This window comes from Fundulus heteroclitus, chromosome 7, assembly GCF_011125445.2.
Source record: "Fundulus heteroclitus isolate FHET01 chromosome 7, MU-UCD_Fhet_4.1, whole genome shotgun sequence".
Lineage (NCBI taxonomy): Eukaryota > Metazoa > Chordata > Actinopteri > Cyprinodontiformes > Fundulidae > Fundulus > Fundulus heteroclitus.
Genome location: NC_046367.1, coordinates 2,520,717 through 2,538,677, shown reverse-complemented (window position 1 = coordinate 2,538,677; position 17,961 = coordinate 2,520,717). Strand labels below are relative to the sequence as shown.

Genomic DNA, 17,961 nt, shown 5'->3' with positions numbered 1-17,961 from the left:
ACCTAGTGTTACAAATTGGAACAACACGTATACAATGCCTTCACAGAAAACAATCAATTCTCAAAGGCGCGGAACTCCACTGACTTTTTACTTCCACAGGCAAGGTAAATGATGTATTCTGTTCAATTTCTCATCTGCTTCTCTTACTGGCTTCAATGTTTGCAGGCTGCTGCTCTTTGGCCAAGATAAAATGCCAAATACTGCCTTCTGTTTTGAGAACTCTCATATGATTGGCTCAGGTACCAGTAAGTAAACACAGGCTACACTCTGAAGTGTGGTAGAAGCTCTGGGTTTGAAATTGGATAAACATGACAAAAACATTGCTGATGGAGAGGACTGATTGTTTATAGGGAATGTTACTTCCATCCCGAGTGAGAGTTTGCCAATTTTGGAGTACATTTCAATTGCTCCTTTAAGCACCATGTGTAACAGTTGTGATGTTGTACCTCTGCAGCACCAACAGCTGCTAGCTCAGTCATGTAAAGGTCCAGGATGTGTAAAAGCAGTCCAGAGGGCACCTCACTGTCATTTTGAAGGAGATGAGACTTGAGCAGAATCAAAAACTTGCCAACAGCGCTGAAAAAACACAAACAGTTATTGATATTGAATGCTGTTACAATCACAATGAAGAACAGTTTCCCTAAAGGTTTACCTGCTTTCCCATCTTGTTCTCCTCAGAACATCAAAAGTTTGTCTGAACATGAAGCGAACCAGCTGTAGGGGATACATGAAACGTCATTTGGAAATTTAAATACGTTTGACAACTTTGCATGTTTTTGCAGTATTGATACCGATAAAGGTGCAAACATTTCACAGGATTTCCCACAAGAAAATTAACTAATCCATGGTAGCGCGCCATGCCCTCCACGGCGCGCTACAGTGGAGGGCAGCGTTGCATTATTCTGCTCGAAGGAGGAGCGCAGCATGCCGTGGACGTACAGTGCGTCGAGCTAATAACAGCTAGGGTGTTAGCTATGTAGACCAGTTTTTCTCCCAGATGGGAGCTTTATTGACCGTTTTATGTTGCTCTAAAACATTGACGCATTTATATATATATATATATATAAAAAAAAAAAAACATTCTTAACCCTATTCCAAACCCTATTTCAGTTCGACTTTTAAATGTTCTCAAATTCAAACCACAAAGTTCCCCCCACCGTATTACAAGTCTGGCAGGGTGCCATGCTTTATTGGCCTCCCCGTCAGGCTAAACATTTACTTGAACTGCTCAATTTTTGACAGCAGCATAACATTTTCAGTAAAGTTCCCGTGTGAGAGATGTGCCAATAAGCACAGTTATTTAATGTTTAATAAATAACTCTTGGTCTGTAAGGTATTGTTTGGTGAATAGCAGCCCAAACAGCTGTTATTAGGACAACAATTGAAAAGAATGATTCGAGCACAAGCATTCTTCCAACAGCAAACTTTGCACACTTATACTGTATTTTTTGGGACCATAAAGCACATTAAATATTCTTCCCAAGTCTGTAATATGACTGTGCCCCTACACGTACACCGTTCTCTCCTGAGAGGGAGACCTATCTATCGGGAGGACAGAGTGGTTGGACTACACTGCCCTGTTTCTAACATAAGGCCAAAATAAACGTAACTTTTATATTGAATTAACTTGGTTTATTGTTGCTAGCGCAAACTACGGGCGCGGGATGCCTTAGATGAATGCACTTCTAGTTCAAACTTTACAGTCAGGCAGTCTTGTAAATTGCTACTCGAGTAACCATCTGAATAATCAATAGAATAATCCATTACTAAAATAATCGTTTATGACAGCCCTACTTACAAAACCAACTATAATATAAGGATTGATTTATCAATCCCCAAAGTTTCCATTGGGCTCAGGTCAGCTGTCAGTAAATTGTCCCAGTTCCATCGCAAAGGGCACAAACCTGGTAGAATTTGTCCATCCGCAGCCGGTCAATCCCGGTCCACTCTCGTTTAAAGGTTTGCAGGAAGCTCTCTAGGTACATTAGCTCTGTAGGGGAAAAAGCTCTTCATTAGCCAACACAGCAGGTATAGCTATCATTAAGAACAAACTAACTATGAAGGGATGCGGGAGGAACTTACGTTTGTCGATGTCATGGAAGCTGTGGATCAGGGCTGAGATCTGATTAGACAGTTCCTCCTTAGGAAACAACAGTGATGATTTAGTAAATATGACAATAGGAGGTAGAGCCAGCACTGTGATTACTTGTAAGCAATATTTCTTAAAGGATGACAACAAACATTAGCAAACCTGAGCTAAAACAGATGTAATCCCTTACAAAACAAAAACATATTGCAATATACTGGTAAATATCATGCAATATATGAGTAAATATATTCCCATATATGATATTTAGTATTTATATTTTCAAATATATTGCAATATAAGCATATACCATATATGTGTATATACTGATTAATATAAGAAGGTATGTGATTTATCACACTTTTGCCCAAAAGCAAAATGTTTTTTCCCCATAATCGTCTTGTTCTGCTTGGAATGTCCATGATCAGAACCTAGGATATATTTTCTTTTCAGTCGAATAAAGTCCATCTTGTTTGTCTCTGTGGGAGCATGACGTTCGCTTGAAAACAGGCATGAAAACTTGAAAACAGGCATGACTCGAGACTGGCCAGAATTCTTAGATGTATGGCAGGCAGTTTTGACATTTATTAAATGCGCTCTCCTCTCTGTTGTTCCATTTTTAGAACATTAAAATAGGATTATTTCTAGTAAAAATTTAACTCCTAATAGTCATAACTGTAATTTTAGATTTCATAAATTACATTTTTGCCAATAGAAACTGAATTTCAGGATGTCAAAAAAAAGCCTGATAGTAACAATTAAGTTTCAGATACATAGAAGTATTTGCACATTTTAAGTAGCCGTTTATATATGGAAAATATTATTTTAGATATCTGAAATGGTCATTTTGACGAGGAAAACATGTATTTGACATATCTGTAATACAAACGTTCCAGTTAATAAATGTTAAAATAGCCTGCCATATTTACAACTCGCACAGTGGTAGGCGCGAATGCTGGTGAGTCGGTTGATTTGAGTGCGAGCAGCAGAAACGAAAAGCCGTTGTCTAGCAAAAATGGCAAAATATCGGTTTGCTCTTGTACGTTGGGCGAAGGGACCTGACAAAGATAGAACCAGCATAATTGCGGTGAAATGCATGGTGGATTTTTACCCAGATGATACGAAAGACAGGACATTTCCTGTTGAATGCCGAACAACTACTAGCAAGAAACCTGCTAACGGATGGCCCGTCGCAGATGCTGTAGTTCTTCAATTAGCAGGCAAGTTGGTTTTATACACACTCAACATCACTTATATTTTACCACTTACTGTATTATCAAATACAGCAACACAATGTTTGTTACACGTTTGTCAAAATGTATATTCTTATTTCTAAATTTTCAAAATAACAGAAGAAAAAAGATACAAAAATCTATCCTTATTTTACTATTTTGCAATCTAGAATTTGGCACGTTTTTTCTGCAGTATTTATTAATTGCAGTGGTTAGTTTATTATTAAATTTGTTCCTATAAACTAATGCAGAAAAAGAATCTACACTGAGACCTGCTGAGCGGGAAATGGAAGCCTTGGATCTAGAACCGGAGAACATGCCGACCAAGAGGGTGAAAAAAAGAAAACAGGTGGACTTTAGTGAAGAATATTTTGGTCCTGGTGACAAGGCATCCGGGTCTGGAAATCCAAAACAGGTAATTTAACAGAGATTAATTTTACACTATGCATCATTAGTATATTGAATTATCCATGACTAAATAATAAAAAATGTATACCTTGCCTTAAAGAAAAAGGCCAAAGTTGCAGCTCCAAGACGGTTGGAGGAGGAACTACTGTTGGGGGATAATCAGTTCAGCCCCGGCCCAGCAGAATCGTCAAACCAGGAAAGCAACGACGTAACCAGAGATATGCAGAGCCAGATCAAGGCCTTACATAAAGAAAACTCAAAACTGCGGAACATGGTAGTTAAAGGCAAGTATCAACTGATGTCAAACATTACTGTACGTCAGGTGGAGCACTCACAGGCATAATAAGTAGACATTTAAACGAGCAATGTTGTTTAACATGGGCATTTAACTGTCAATTGATTTGTAGCTTCTTGGACAATATTAGTCTTCATGGTTGCTGTATTTTTAAAATGTATAAAATTGTACTTTTTTTTCCCTCCCTCAGAGATTGCTGGTGGAGGTGAGAAAACTTGTCTCAATCAACACCACGACTAACAAAGATGTTGACGGACCTGAGAGTGACGGCCCTGGGGAAAGATCACTTTGCTCACCTTCCAGATCTTTACAAGTAAGTATTTAATGTTTTGAATTTTCTTATAAAAGGTTGTCATGGTTTTGAGGCGTTTGACCCACATGCAGACACAGTCGGAGAACAGAGACAGTTTAAGATGTTTATTTAGGCTCAACAGGGATCTTATGCACACAATGTAAGCAGACGGGGAGCCTGAACAGCACCACAGCGGAGGCAGACAGGAGCAGCTGGAAGAACCAGGTTGAATCCAGGAAGGGGAATCTCATGCAGACTGAGAATACAGATTCTCACATCATTTCACAAACACAAGTAACCCAGTGGTTCCACTGAAAGCACAAGTGCTGCCGTTTCTTCCAAACACCCTCAACCAGGAGTATCTCAGCACATGTCATTAAGCAGTATTAGTATACTTGTAGGCTTTAAATAGAACAATAAAGTGGTGGTTAACTGGCCAGTACTACCTACGCCTTGTGTGCCTGTTCTTTATCTGCACTTTTTCCAGCACCACTTTCTGCAGGTATCTGTTCACTATGTTTCCTCTTTCTCACTTATCAGTTACAGCTGATTCCTGATTTCCAGGACAAGCTCTGTCCTGGAAAAAGTCAGATCCTGATTAACTCATAATATCAAAGGAAGTGGTGGTCATCCTTTTCTGGGGACAGTAATCCATAGCTTTCAAATGTGATGGGGCAACGTCACCTCCACATATAATTATTGTGACGTCCATGGCTTGTGGCATTTTTCTTTAGGGTTTTCATTCTAATGCTTGTAGTGACTTTCCTTGTGTCATCCTTGCTCATGCTCTAATTTTGATGTTTTATATGATTTTTTTTCCAGAGGGTGAAAATCGGGAACGACATCACTGTCTCATCACATTGTTGGGAAACTGCAAAAACTTGCACCACTGCCAATGGTATGGCACGGGTACTACTGATGGTCCTCTTTGATGTCCTCCTCATAGACCAGTTCATTGTTATTGTTTTGATGCGGGTTTTTCGCGCATGCGTGCCGGACTGGTAGGCAAAAGGCGAACACAATGGCGGACACAAACAGAGAAACTGACGAGTTCTCTGCGTATTTTTCTTCTTTAGATAACGTACTACAAGATCGTTTTAAGAGTAAGTTAATGGTTGATGGTATCAGATTGCCAGATCCACACAGCAAAAGCCTGAAGGGATGGAGCGAGTCTGTGAAATGCTGGCCAAGTGTTCCGTACCGCACATATATAGCTGCCTTATAAACACGGCAGGCCAGTACAGACGAGAGAGCACGAAAGCCCCTGAAACCACTCGACGGCTACAATTATTTTATATCAGGAAAAAAGGCTCCAGCAGCAGCTGCTGCTGCTACCGCTTCTCCGGCCTGTGTAGCGATCGCCACCTCCCCTCCGCCGCTATTTAAGTAGAACAATGACTAAAGCAGAATTAAGTTGTATTTACCGGAGATGAAGTGTAGACTGCAAATTCTGTCGTAGTATGATGGCTCCCCCAGTCCATTGGGAGTGTCTGCCTGCGCTCTTTTCATTGAAAATATCCATTTCTTTCTTCGTCCTTGCTCCTTCAGTCAACGACAGAAACGTACATCCAACGATTTGGAATGCCTCTCTGTGCAACCGGGAGCACAACAAGTCGTAGGCATTGTTTAGATTCCAAAAATAAACTAACTAAAAGTATGCTCTAAATCACCCGTTTTGTCATGTAGTAGACGAGAACAGTACTGTTTTTGCCTACCAGCGGGACCCGGCTGTAGCACTGACGTCACGCGGGACGTCACGCGTGAACTACCCTATAGGCCATGGGCCAGAATCTGTAGGGTGACTTTTCGTATGAACTGTCAGGGGGCAACTTTCTTCCACTGGGAAAAGTTGCTACACATAGCAGTGAACTCAAAACACCAATGTTCCCACGTTTTCACTTGCACATTAAGAAGTTATAGCCGATAAAAAATCTAAACTGTGGCGCTCCGGTCCAAGAGGTCACGTGATTCGATTTTTGCTGCTCAGCCAATCAGATCACTGTATTGTCAGCTGAGCGAGTTTACCACGTCATCATGGCTGCGCCCCTAAGATGTTTGTATGCATCGGTTTCCAGACGAAGAAAGCCCAATAATAGCATTTTCTGGCGCCAGCTGGCAGTGATCGTGATGGCAAGAAAAAAGAAAAAGCCCAGACCATCCGTCCATCCATCCATCCATTTTCTAACACGCTTATCCCTGCGTTCGCCAGGTGCCAGTCTCTATCTCCAGCTGTCAATGGGCAAGGGCCGTAGTATAAACTGGACAGGTCGCCAGTCCATCGCAGGGGAGAAATAGTCCAGACTTTTGCCCAATTTACTGTGATATCACCAAGACCTGCTGCGCTAGAATAGCACAGGCAACAGGTGTCGATGTGCCAAACGACTTATCCCCGCCAGAATTTGTATTCCGTGCGCCGAGAGCGCATTCAACTGGAAGAATGAACCCAGTCAACTCCGCCTCATTTCCAACCTATTAGGCGTGGAAATGAAGATCTTTTACTTTTCATTACGAAATATAGCAATGGTGTCGTTACATTATCGTTCAGTTAGTGTGAAAAAACTGAAAATGTAACACTTGTTAGTGCGATCATAAAGGATTGCTATGTCGGTTAAAACTCGATTGATCACTTATAACACGTTATGAGAAAGTAAACGGCTCTGTGGTCATTTTCACATGTGTCACGAAAATATTAGCTTTATGTTATTAGATTGTCGCATGTCTGTCTGCTTAAACCAAAAATCCACCTTCATCACAGCTGTCTGCTTGTTCGTCTTTTATCTTTTTCTTTTCTTTTTGACCCGCATGAATGGATCATATAGAGCGGATTTCACGTGTGATCAAATGAACACTGAATAAAGGTACAGCCAAAATTATCACATTTAATAAGATTTTAATTCAACCAAGAACCATATAGAGATATTAACTATATTAACAAAACAAGATACGTCTCTTTTAAAAATAGAACAATGTATTAGGAGTTTAAAAAATCTATTTCATTTTATTAGAATGTCATATTTAAAATATTTAGACTTCACAAAGCTGAAGGTTAAAACTTTCATTGATTTCAAAAATACAATACAAAATTCTACAAATTCCGAAGGGGATAACTCATTTGGCACAACGCGTTTATACAACGCGTCCCGCCCATTGACAGCTGGAGATCGGCACCAGCACCTCGTAAACCCAGCGGGGATAAGCGTGTTAGAAAATGGATGGATGGATGGACGGATGGTCTGGACTATTTCTTTTTTCTTGCCATCAAGATCTCAGCCAGCTGGCACCAGAAAATGCTATTATTGGGCTTTCTTCGTCTGGAAACAAATGCATACAAACATCTTACGAGCGCAGCCATGATGAACTGGTGAACGCGCACAGCTGACAATACAGCGATCTGATTGGCTGAGCAGCAAAAATCGAATCACGTGACCTCTTGGACCGGAGCGCCACAGTTTAGATTTTTTATCGGCTATAACTTATTAATGTGCAAGTGAAAACGTGGGAACATTGGTGTTTTGAGTTCACTGCTATGTGTAGCAACTTTTCCCGGTGGAAGAAAGTTGCCCCCTGACAGTTCATACGAAACTTCTTAAAGAAGCGTCCTACAGATTCTGGCCCACGGACTAGGATAATTATTGTTCTGTTCCACAGATGCAGTTCAAAACCAGTTTCCGACAGCTAAGCTGATGTTAGGAAGTCCATCAACAGTCGAATCTGTGAGCTAAGACACCAAGTGAAGTGTAAAAGCATGTAAGAGTGTCACTCATATATTGTTTTTGCAGTGTCCCAACAACGAGAGGAGGTAGTGTCAGCACCTTAAAGAATTGTTTTTGTATTTTAGTTCCGTTTCATTACTTTCAGCAATACTTTTCAATGCTGAAAGTGTTAAATTATTTGAATTTATATTTTGTACCTTATACTGGTATGCTGTGCCGTTACAGGATGTTAAGATTTTCTGTGTATTCTGTGAAAGAATTTGCTCTATATTTTGTGCCGTTAAAAAAAAAATTACAACGCAATGTACAACCTCTGGATTTATGCCTGTTTAAAAGAAAATAAAGATGGCTTTTGATACCCATTAGTCTGTGTTAATTATCTTAAGATTTGCTCATATAAACATGTCAAGTTTCCATATAACTTAATGTATTTTTAAAATGTTTTCTACAATATATTGAACATACATTTGCCAATATATTAAAAAGACATTTACCAATACATTTTCCCATATAAAATTGCAATACATTATGGTGGATAATATAAAATTAAATAAATTTTTGGATATATATATATATATATATATATATATATATATATATATATATATATATATATATATATATATATATTATATTTTATATATAAATTATATATTCATGTTAAATATATGGCAATATATGGAAAGCGGCAATCAGTATATTTTGAAATATATTGCAATATATTACAACAATATATAATATATTGCAAAATATATGTTTCATCAATATATAATTCCATATATAAAGAATATAATATATTGTAGAGAAAAATATATTACAATATATTTTGAGTAATATATTGGTAAATATATTTTTCTTTCGTAAGGGATGATCCATGAAGGTCGGGTATTTTCCAGACACTTTTTTATGATGCTAACAATGTGTATTTTACCTAAAAAAGAAGGGTATCCTACTAATGTGGGATCATACTGGTAAAAGGTCCTGGCTAATTGGCTGTCCGCACATATCGGCACTTTGAGACATGCTGATCAGTCTGGTTTTATCCCAGGAAGATTTTCATTTTTCTACATCTACTAGATGGCTCCTAAATATTATGTATGCCTCCACTCCTCCTAATTTTGGGGTTATATCTTTGGATGCACAGCAGACTTTTGATCAGGTTGAGTGGAGGTATATGTTTTGTGTTCTCAAGAAACGTAATGTTGGGCCCAATTTTTGTCTTTGATCAGGATGCTATATGATCGATCTCGGCCAACAGAGATCGGTCTCCAGCTTTTCCACTGCTCCGTGGTGCCAGACAAGGTTGCCGTTTGTCTCCTATTCTATTTGGCCTGTTGTTGGAGCCTCTGGCTATCGCCATTGGATGGAGCCCTTTGTGTTTAGTATTAATAGGTCTAAATCTTTTATTTTGGCTTTAACAGTTTTCATTCTGAATTCTTAAATAGTTTGCCTTTCAAATTATCTTTTGACTATTTTTTGTTTATCTGTGGATCAAGATTCCCAGAAACCCTAAATTACTTTTCAAATTAAATAATCTGGACCTGATATCTAGACTCAAGAACTGGATTGACGACTGGAGGCTTCTGACACCATCTTTGGTTGGACATGTCAAAATGGTAGTACTTCCGAAATTCATTTATCTTTTGCTGAACCCTGTTTTTCTTACTGCTGTTGGGCTCAATTATTATGCCCTTTATCCGGTAATATAAACTGCCTTGGATATCTATGGTTCATTTGCAGAAATGAAGGGAGGAGGGTGGCTTTGGTCTTCAAGTGTTTCATTATTATTACTGGGCGTGCAATGCAAGGTCGTGGACCTTTTGGAAATAAGGAGCAGGTTTTCTCAGCCACCACCTGCTCAGGCTGGACACAGATTAAGTCCCATAACGCAACACTGAAAACCTTAGCTTCACTACTTTATTTTATTCTTATAAGTATGACTTACCCTCAAATATTTTTTTTTTCGTCTTGGTCTGCCTCCAAAGCATATCTTATGATCTACTTACCAAACTTTCCACTTCCAAATGACTAATTTGGAGGTGGGATGTTTCAAAGTTCACAATTTATGGGTGTTTTCACCACCACTATTTCATCCCTTCATGTTAGAGATGCATGGGCCAAAGATATTGGGGTTGGACAGGGGTTGGACAATGAAACTGAAACACCTGGTTTTAGACCACAATAATTTATTAGTATGGTGTAGGGCCTCCTTTTGTGGCCAATACAGTGTCAATTCGTCTTGGGAATGACATAAGTCCTGCACAGTGGTCAGAGGGATTCTAAGCCATTCTTCTTGCAGGATAGTGGCCAGGTCACGGCGTGATGCTGGCGGAGGAAAATGTTTTCTGACTCGCTCCTTCAAAAACACCCCAAAGTGGCTCAATAATATTTAGATCTGGTGACTGTTCAGGACATGGGAGATGTTCAACTTCACTTTCATGTTCCTCAAACCAATCACCAGTCTTGCTGTGTGTATTGGTGCATTGTCATTCTGACACACGGCACCTCCTTCAGGATACAATGTTTGAACCATTGGATGCACATGGTCCTCCAGAATGGTTCGGTAGTCCTTGGCAGTGACGCGCCCATCTAGCACAAGTATGGGGCCAAGGGAATGTCATGATATGGCAGCCCAAACCATCACTGATCCACCCCCATGCTTCACTCTGGACATGCAACAGTCTGGATGGTACGCTTCTTTGGGGCTTCTCCACACCGCAACTCTCCCGGATGTGGGGAAAACAGTAAAGGTGGACTCATCAGAGAACAATACATGTTTCAAATTGTCAGATTTGCGCTCCTTGCACCATTGAAACCGACGTTTGGCATTGGCACGAGTGACCAAAGGTTTGGCTTTAGCAATGCGGCCGTAGATATTGACCCTGTGGAGCTCCCGACGGACAGTTTTGGTGGAAACAGGAGAGTTGAGGTGCACATTTAATTCTGCCTTGATTTGGGAAGCCGTGGTTTTATGTTTTTTGGATACAATCCGGGTTAGCACCCAAACATCCTTTTCAGACAGCTTCCTCCTGCGTCCACACTTAATCCTGTTGGATGTGGTTCATCCTTCTTGGTGGTATGCTGACATTACCCTGGATACCATGGCTCTTGATACATCACAACTTATTCAATATAAAGTTCTTCATTGTCTACACTATTCTAAAACTCAGTTAAGCAAACTATTTCCTACTTTATCCAGCATTTGTGACAGGTATGGACATCCAAGTGCCACTTTGTGGCACCTTTTTTTGCATTGCTCTTAGTTAACTTTCTGGACAGAAATTTTCTGAAGTATACAGACAGCAGTGTCCCTTAGATCAGGGGTTTTCAAATTCATTGAATGTGAGCCTCCCCTTGAAATAGGTAAAGATAACCAAGCCTAAACTGAACTCACGTCAACATGAGACGTAAACTGAAATAATAAAAAAAGATAACCTGACTTTAACAGACGTCAACATATTACATATTCCGATTTACTTTTTAGGTTAATTATACACAATTTAAACCTGTTGCTATTTTAACAACAATGTTCTCAAGCATTCCCAATGCGAACAATGAGGACACGCCTTTGATGCACAAAACTGTTTGATGCGGGGTTGGCTAACACAGCAAGTTTCTGATATGTCACTGCAACCATAGACATATGGACCTGCCACTGCCACTGCAATTTTGGATGGGTCTCTCATGCTACCCCAGTACATTTATTTGTACTGAGGAAGCTGTCTGCCCAGTTACAATAAATCATAACCCTTTTGCCTGATTTTCACAATTTGGTTTGTTACAAAAAGCAGAGATGTGGTTATCATACAGGACACTGTTACACATAAAAATATTTTTTGTATGCTCCTTAACAGTCATATGGTATAATAAATGGATAAATTACATGATTTCATACTGAAAACTTGAATATGTGCTTTCATACAGAAATACCTTGATTTATGCTCCTAAACAAAGACGTTTAGTATTACAAATCATATGTATAAATTAATACATTTTATATTTTAGTAAAGAAACATGTTTGTTCATTTAAATGTATTTCACTCACGTCTACAAGCCTGAGCCTTCTCTACACACCAACTAGGGCTGAACGATTAATTGCATTTGCAATAATATCGCGATAGGATAAAACGAGATTTTCTAACCGCAAAAGCCGTGAATTGACGGGTTACGTGTTCGGGGGTGACTTGCTAGCAAAGGAGCACGGAGGGAAAGTCGAATCTCGTCTGCGAGTAACCTGCTGAACAATGACATCAGGCTGGACAAAAACCGACACAACTGAAGGTCTGGTACCAAAGAGGAGCAGTACGTCACTTGTGTGGAATTACTTTGGGTTTAAAAAAGAAGACGCTGCGCAACGTCAGGTGTTGTGGCGGACATGCCTTGCTATTGTTGCTACCTCACGAGGTGACACGACAAACCTTTTTTAACACCTTAGAAAACACCACAAGGCCGTGTATCATAGTTGCATGACTAGAATGGCAATTACCAGTGCCTCAACGTCAAGTAAGCAAAGTACCAGCCGACAGGGATCACTGACCGAACTGTTTCAAAGTGTCACTCCTTATGAACATGATGTGAAACGGCCCGCTGAAATAACTCTGGCAATAACGGAGTTTATAGCTAAAGACATGATGCCCGTTAGTATAGTCACCAGGCCTGGGTTTACGGTTTTGGTAAGCACGATGGATAAGTAGTATTTAATGCCTTCACGCACATATTTTAGCCAAGCCGCCAAGTAATTTCCCTCTGGGATTATTAAAGTATGTCTGATTCTGATACCTGAGCTATACAAAAAATGCAGAGCCAGGAGTTGCTGAGGAGCTGAAAATAGTGGATTTTTTTGCAACTACCACCGATTTGTGGACAAGTCGTACGGCGGAGCCATACCAGAGTCCAACAATGCATTATATTGACAAAGACTTAAATCTTAAAGCTCGCTACCTTCAAGCTTCCTACTTCCCGGACGACCATACAGGGGAAAATAAATGCTGCTGGCTTGAGAGAGGGACTTGCTAGCTGGAATTTACAGAAAGAAAATCCCATCTGCATAACGACGGACAACGCACCAAACATGGCAGCTCAACTAAACGAATGGACCTGACTGCAGTGTTTTGGGTACCGATTACATCTTGCCATCGGTACGTAACCTATATCTCAGCAGAGAGTGCGTGATTGTGTTTGCGCAGAGACAGAATATCTGTGCGTTTGTAATGTAAGGGGTTGAGTAAAAGAATGTAAAAGTCTTTAGTTATTCCAAAGTTGATAACCTTTATAACTAGAGATGCACCGACCATTCATTTACGATCCAATACCTGGGCTCTGCATATCTGCTGATTCGATCCTATTGTTGAATGAACTGTATAACTTGTCAGATTTGATATAGACGTCGATAAATAAATATAAAAAGGTAACAAACAGAGATTAGGTCTGTCAATCGATTTAAAAAAAAATGTATCTAATTAATTACATACTGTTATTAATTAATCTAAATTAATCGCATGTAATTTTTGCTGTGAAAGTATTTTAAATATTTAAATTCAAATGATTCAATGAATAATCAGCATTAGAAACATTAAAGTATCGGCTGTATCTAATGCATTATCCGTTGCATTTGCTCTGTTTGCGATACATACATACATACACATACACACACACACACACACACACACACACATATACACACACACACCTCGGTCTTGCTTTACGGCGAGAACTCCATGTGTTTTTGCCCTGCCATTCACTATATGCACACGCGAAAGCAACAACAAAGAACCGCGTGTTAACGTCAAATAAACATGCAAGCATATCGAGTTTTTTATTATTATTATTATTATTATTTTTTATGTTGGCGAGGCGGTAGCGCGAGTTCGGCGAGGCGGCCGCCTCGCCAAGATAGCGCTGCGGGAAACCCTGATGTTCATACTTTCACTGTGTTAGTCATTGTTTGTACTGCCGTTTTTTCGACTTATCGTTCCATTCGCCTGTCTGCTAAGCTCAAAACAACCGCGCCTGGCTTGATGGAGAAACCAGAACAGCTGAGCATCTTTATGACAGTGCACTTTTACTTTCGCCCTCTGGGGGGAGCCTCGCTGGAAAATCAACCCCGGTTGCATAGTATACCTTTAAAGGAGAAGTCCGGTCAAAATCAGAATTCAAACTGCTGAAAGTACTTTAAATATAAAATTATTACATACTGTTCAATAAATGATTAGCTTTTTAATTAAGAGTAATTTTCATTTGAAGGTCCTTTTATCGGAGCAGCCATCTTAATGAAGAACAGTACTGCCTCCTCCCAGTTTGTGACGTCACTGCCGGGATCGGCTGTAGAGCAAGTCCCAATGCCCCATCTGTCCCCTTGTAAATAAATATCCGTTTTCATGCCAAAATATTTTTGTCAACCCCTTAAACAAAGATAGACATGGCATTAACCATTTAAATTTAAATTAATACTAATTTTACATTTTAGAGACATAAAAAGACAACAAATATGCATTAAAGTACGGTTTATGGGTTGGGTTCTGCAACGTTATAAGATGAGTATGAAACTCATCTTTACAACCAATCTCTGCTCAAAATGATGATCTGCACCGCCTAATCTACTTTCAGCAGTTATCAGTTATTGCAATCGTAAACTGCAGAAAATACAGGCAGGTCGGCTCCTTCTGAGTTTACTCTCCTGTCAGAATGAGCTGCAGTGCGTTATGAGGCCGAGGGATATTTCAGCGTCACTAAGTTTAGAGCCCAAACAAGCGACTTCACTTTCAGAAACAAGCCCAAATAACTGCAATCCGCAACTCATGAAATTTACAAGCAACTTTAGAAAAAGAAGACCTAAGTCGTATAAAATAAGTGGGATTCGCCACAGTGAGCACTCTTCCTAAATGTGTCGTATCCCTCCGCCGCTATGGTCGGGTAAACAAATTTTTCCGGCAAATTCTACCTTATGAAAAAGAAAAACCTACCAAAAAGTGTTGCTCTCATGTCATCTTCAAGACATTCTTCTTCGAAATATTGGCTACAGACGACCTGTTTTCTCTCTGGCCAGAGGTTCGATGGCAAATCCTCTCTCTTCAAGTAGGTATTCCAACAAAACAGCCCATGGTGGAGGATGAATCGGAAAGGTGAAAAAAAACTGTTTTTTCCACTCTTGCCCGATGTATTGGAACATCCAACTGCCATGCACATGACCATTGTTGCTTCAACAATAGCTCTGGTGCATTTTAATGGTGAAGTCCTCTGGAAATCCGAAAAAAATTGTTGATGATCGCAGCTGTGTAGAACGGCTCCTGTTGACTTTGCTTGGAAAGCGCGGAGAAATGCTGTCGCCGCTTTGCTTAATCACGTGACCGGATGTGATGTCAGGCGGCCATTATTGCTCATATTTGGGCAATAATGGCCGCCCCCATACACAGTGATCCAGACGACAATTTATGCTTTTATTTTCTTATTGATTAACTCTAAATTCATTAAATAACCGCAAACATATTTGTTTTAGTTATAGCTAATGATCCCCTGATTTTTCTTTGTTGACCGGACTTACCCTTTAACTGATCCAAGCTCGGACCGCGCTCGACACGGATCGGTTTAACAAGGGTAGTGTAAATGGGGCCAAAGACTCGCTGGGCATGCCAGATTGAAAGTGTGAATGTCACTCTATAAAACCTTCCTGCTCTGATCAAGATATCGCAGGACATTTCAGCACCTCTAGGGTCTGGAAAGCAAGTTTTGTAAATTCAGTACCATCTACATGCTACATGGCTGAGGGATAGAATGAGTCAGGAACGGCCAAGTCATTCGGCTGTATTATCAATTGAGATGGAGATGCTGGCCAACGTCAATCAAGGGGAGGCCATATACAGGTTTGCTAAGGTAAAAGCAAGACATTTCAGCCCAATCCACCTTCAAAGAACTAAGCAGAGAATACAGCAGATGGTGGAGGAAGAGAACGATGGTAGAAATTTGAGAGAAAAAGAATGAAAACCTAAGAAATTATTTTTTTATTTTATACCTTCTGTTGTCATTATGAACAAATTTCATTGGTTTTTGACAAAAGATAGGGGAGTGAGCAGATGTTGAGAAAAGACCTATTGAATAATTTTACCATCCTTAATATTATGCCTTAACTGATTTTTCTTGTTTACATTGTCAAGATTCATTTTTAAAATAAATACATTTTAAAGTACATATTGCAGTATTTGGCTTCAAACAAGGTGCAAAAATGCTCATGAAAGCCTACATAAAAAACTTTTTCCTGGTTACGTTCCCCAGAGGGGGATGTTACCAGGCCCAGGAAACACTCCTGGTGTATATGTGAGTCAGTTCTTGTGTTCACAAACCTGCAGCAGGGGTTTGTCCTGCATCCACAGGCAATAGAAAAGGCCTTTCCACAGCTTGAGGAGTTCATCTCCACTGAATCCACCTGAAAACCAGAGGCAACATCCGTAAATCCACAACACATGACAGATAACCATTATGGGAGACTACCTCACTAAGATCACTTAGGCTCTGCTATGGTCTGTAGGTCTTCTGAGATTCAGGTTGGGTGCGTTTATTATTGGCTTTTGAGCGAGCGTCCATGCTTTTTCCTACTGCCAGTCAGGGTGCTAGTCCAGCCCTTTAGAGCTACCTCCAGCTTTAAGATGGGTTCTCTGATCAGCATCCAGTCCTTCAGCACTGCAGACGCATGGTAATCTGGTTTGGAGCAGTAGCTCTAGGGGACTGTGCTGGGGAGCCTCCGCGGTGCATCAGCCACGTATTAACCTTTAATCTCAAGGCTCCTGGTTTTTACATAGTATTGGCTGAAGAAGGTATCGTGGCCGGCAAAAAGCTAATCATTACCGAGTGGAAACCGCGGGGCCCCGTGAGTAGCGTGGCGTGTTTGGCTCCCTCCTGCCCCGCTCAGCTAGCCTACCTGCGGCTCTCTGGGAGCGTGCACTGATGTATTTCCGTAGTTTTTTCATAGCCTTGGTCCGGATGGCCTTCTCATTGGAGGCTAATTTCTGAGCCAGCTGGATCTCCGGCTCCTGAACTGATGCCATGCTAGCACACTTTCACGTGGAATCTCCCGTCCCTTCAGCTTCCCTCCTCGCACGTTTTTTTTCCTGCGGCGCAGGCTGATGACGTCTATCGACTCCTCCCCCTTCTTCCCATAAGAGTAGACCCCGCATCGACCGCTTTCGCCTATGGGCGCTGACGGGATTTGGGGGCGCCATTTTGGGGCAGTCGACAGCTCAGTACAGTGTATTGTGTTGACCAGGCATATAATCAATTTTAATCAACTATAACTCGTTGAATATTGAACTAATTTTCACGATTTTTTTCCTTAAAACTTTAAAACTATAGCTGTTATAACAAATTGTCCAGTGCGTTTAAATAATCTTAGTGGGGTTAAAAGAACTAGAATATTCTGACAGGATGTATGTATGTTTCAAAACACAGCCACTCATAAATTTTTATACGTTTTTTATTACTGTATAAACAAACACATTTGTACATGTACACATACATATGTACATATACGTTCCAAAAATAACCCGTGATGGGCGAAATCTGTGAAGTAATAACCTTTATTTATTTTTTTTAATAATTATAATATACAATGAAATACTCTATAGTACATTGAAACCATAGAACAAAACCTTTTTACAGGCCCAAGCATTTGTTTAACAAATAAAAGTACTATAAAAACGTTTTTTTATTATTTACAAATAACTACTGTGCTGTAAAATAATAATTTTGATCATCAATACGAACTGAAGGCTTCAAATAGACCCTTTTCACAGTGACGTCATGCAACTTCCGTTCTGCGGTGAAGCAGGGTATCTACTTCCGCTTTCTCCGCGAGCAGTGTTTTTACATAGGGAATTCATACAGTCCCTCACCAATCTACCCAAATTTCGTTTGAGAGACGTGCACAGACTGGCACAAAAGCTTTC

The 17,961-nt window shown here is 40.1% G+C and overlaps 1 protein-coding gene across 2 annotated transcripts in view; it reads right to left on the bottom strand.

The window, feature by feature from the left end:
* LOC105922342 (ribosomal RNA processing protein 1 homolog B) overlaps nucleotides 1–17,151 on the bottom strand; it is a 55,930-nt gene extending 38,779 nt beyond the window's left edge. Inside the window, exons 1-6 of one of the 2 annotated variants that reach the window (XM_021313992.2) lie at nucleotides 16,938–17,151; nucleotides 16,363–16,445; nucleotides 2,083–2,140; nucleotides 1,905–1,990; nucleotides 653–714; nucleotides 447–576 (exon numbers count right to left, since the gene is read on the bottom strand). In XM_021313992.2, the coding sequence (XP_021169667.2) occupies nucleotides 447–576; nucleotides 653–714; nucleotides 1,905–1,990; nucleotides 2,083–2,140; nucleotides 16,363–16,445; nucleotides 16,938–17,064 (546 nt within the window). In that variant the 5' untranslated portion in view covers nucleotides 17,065–17,151. The remainder of the gene's footprint in view (nucleotides 1–446; nucleotides 577–652; nucleotides 715–1,904; nucleotides 1,991–2,082; nucleotides 2,141–16,362; nucleotides 16,446–16,937) is intronic. The other variant, XM_012858235.3, reaches the window with a different exon arrangement.
* Between the last annotated feature and the right edge of the window lie 810 nt (nucleotides 17,152–17,961).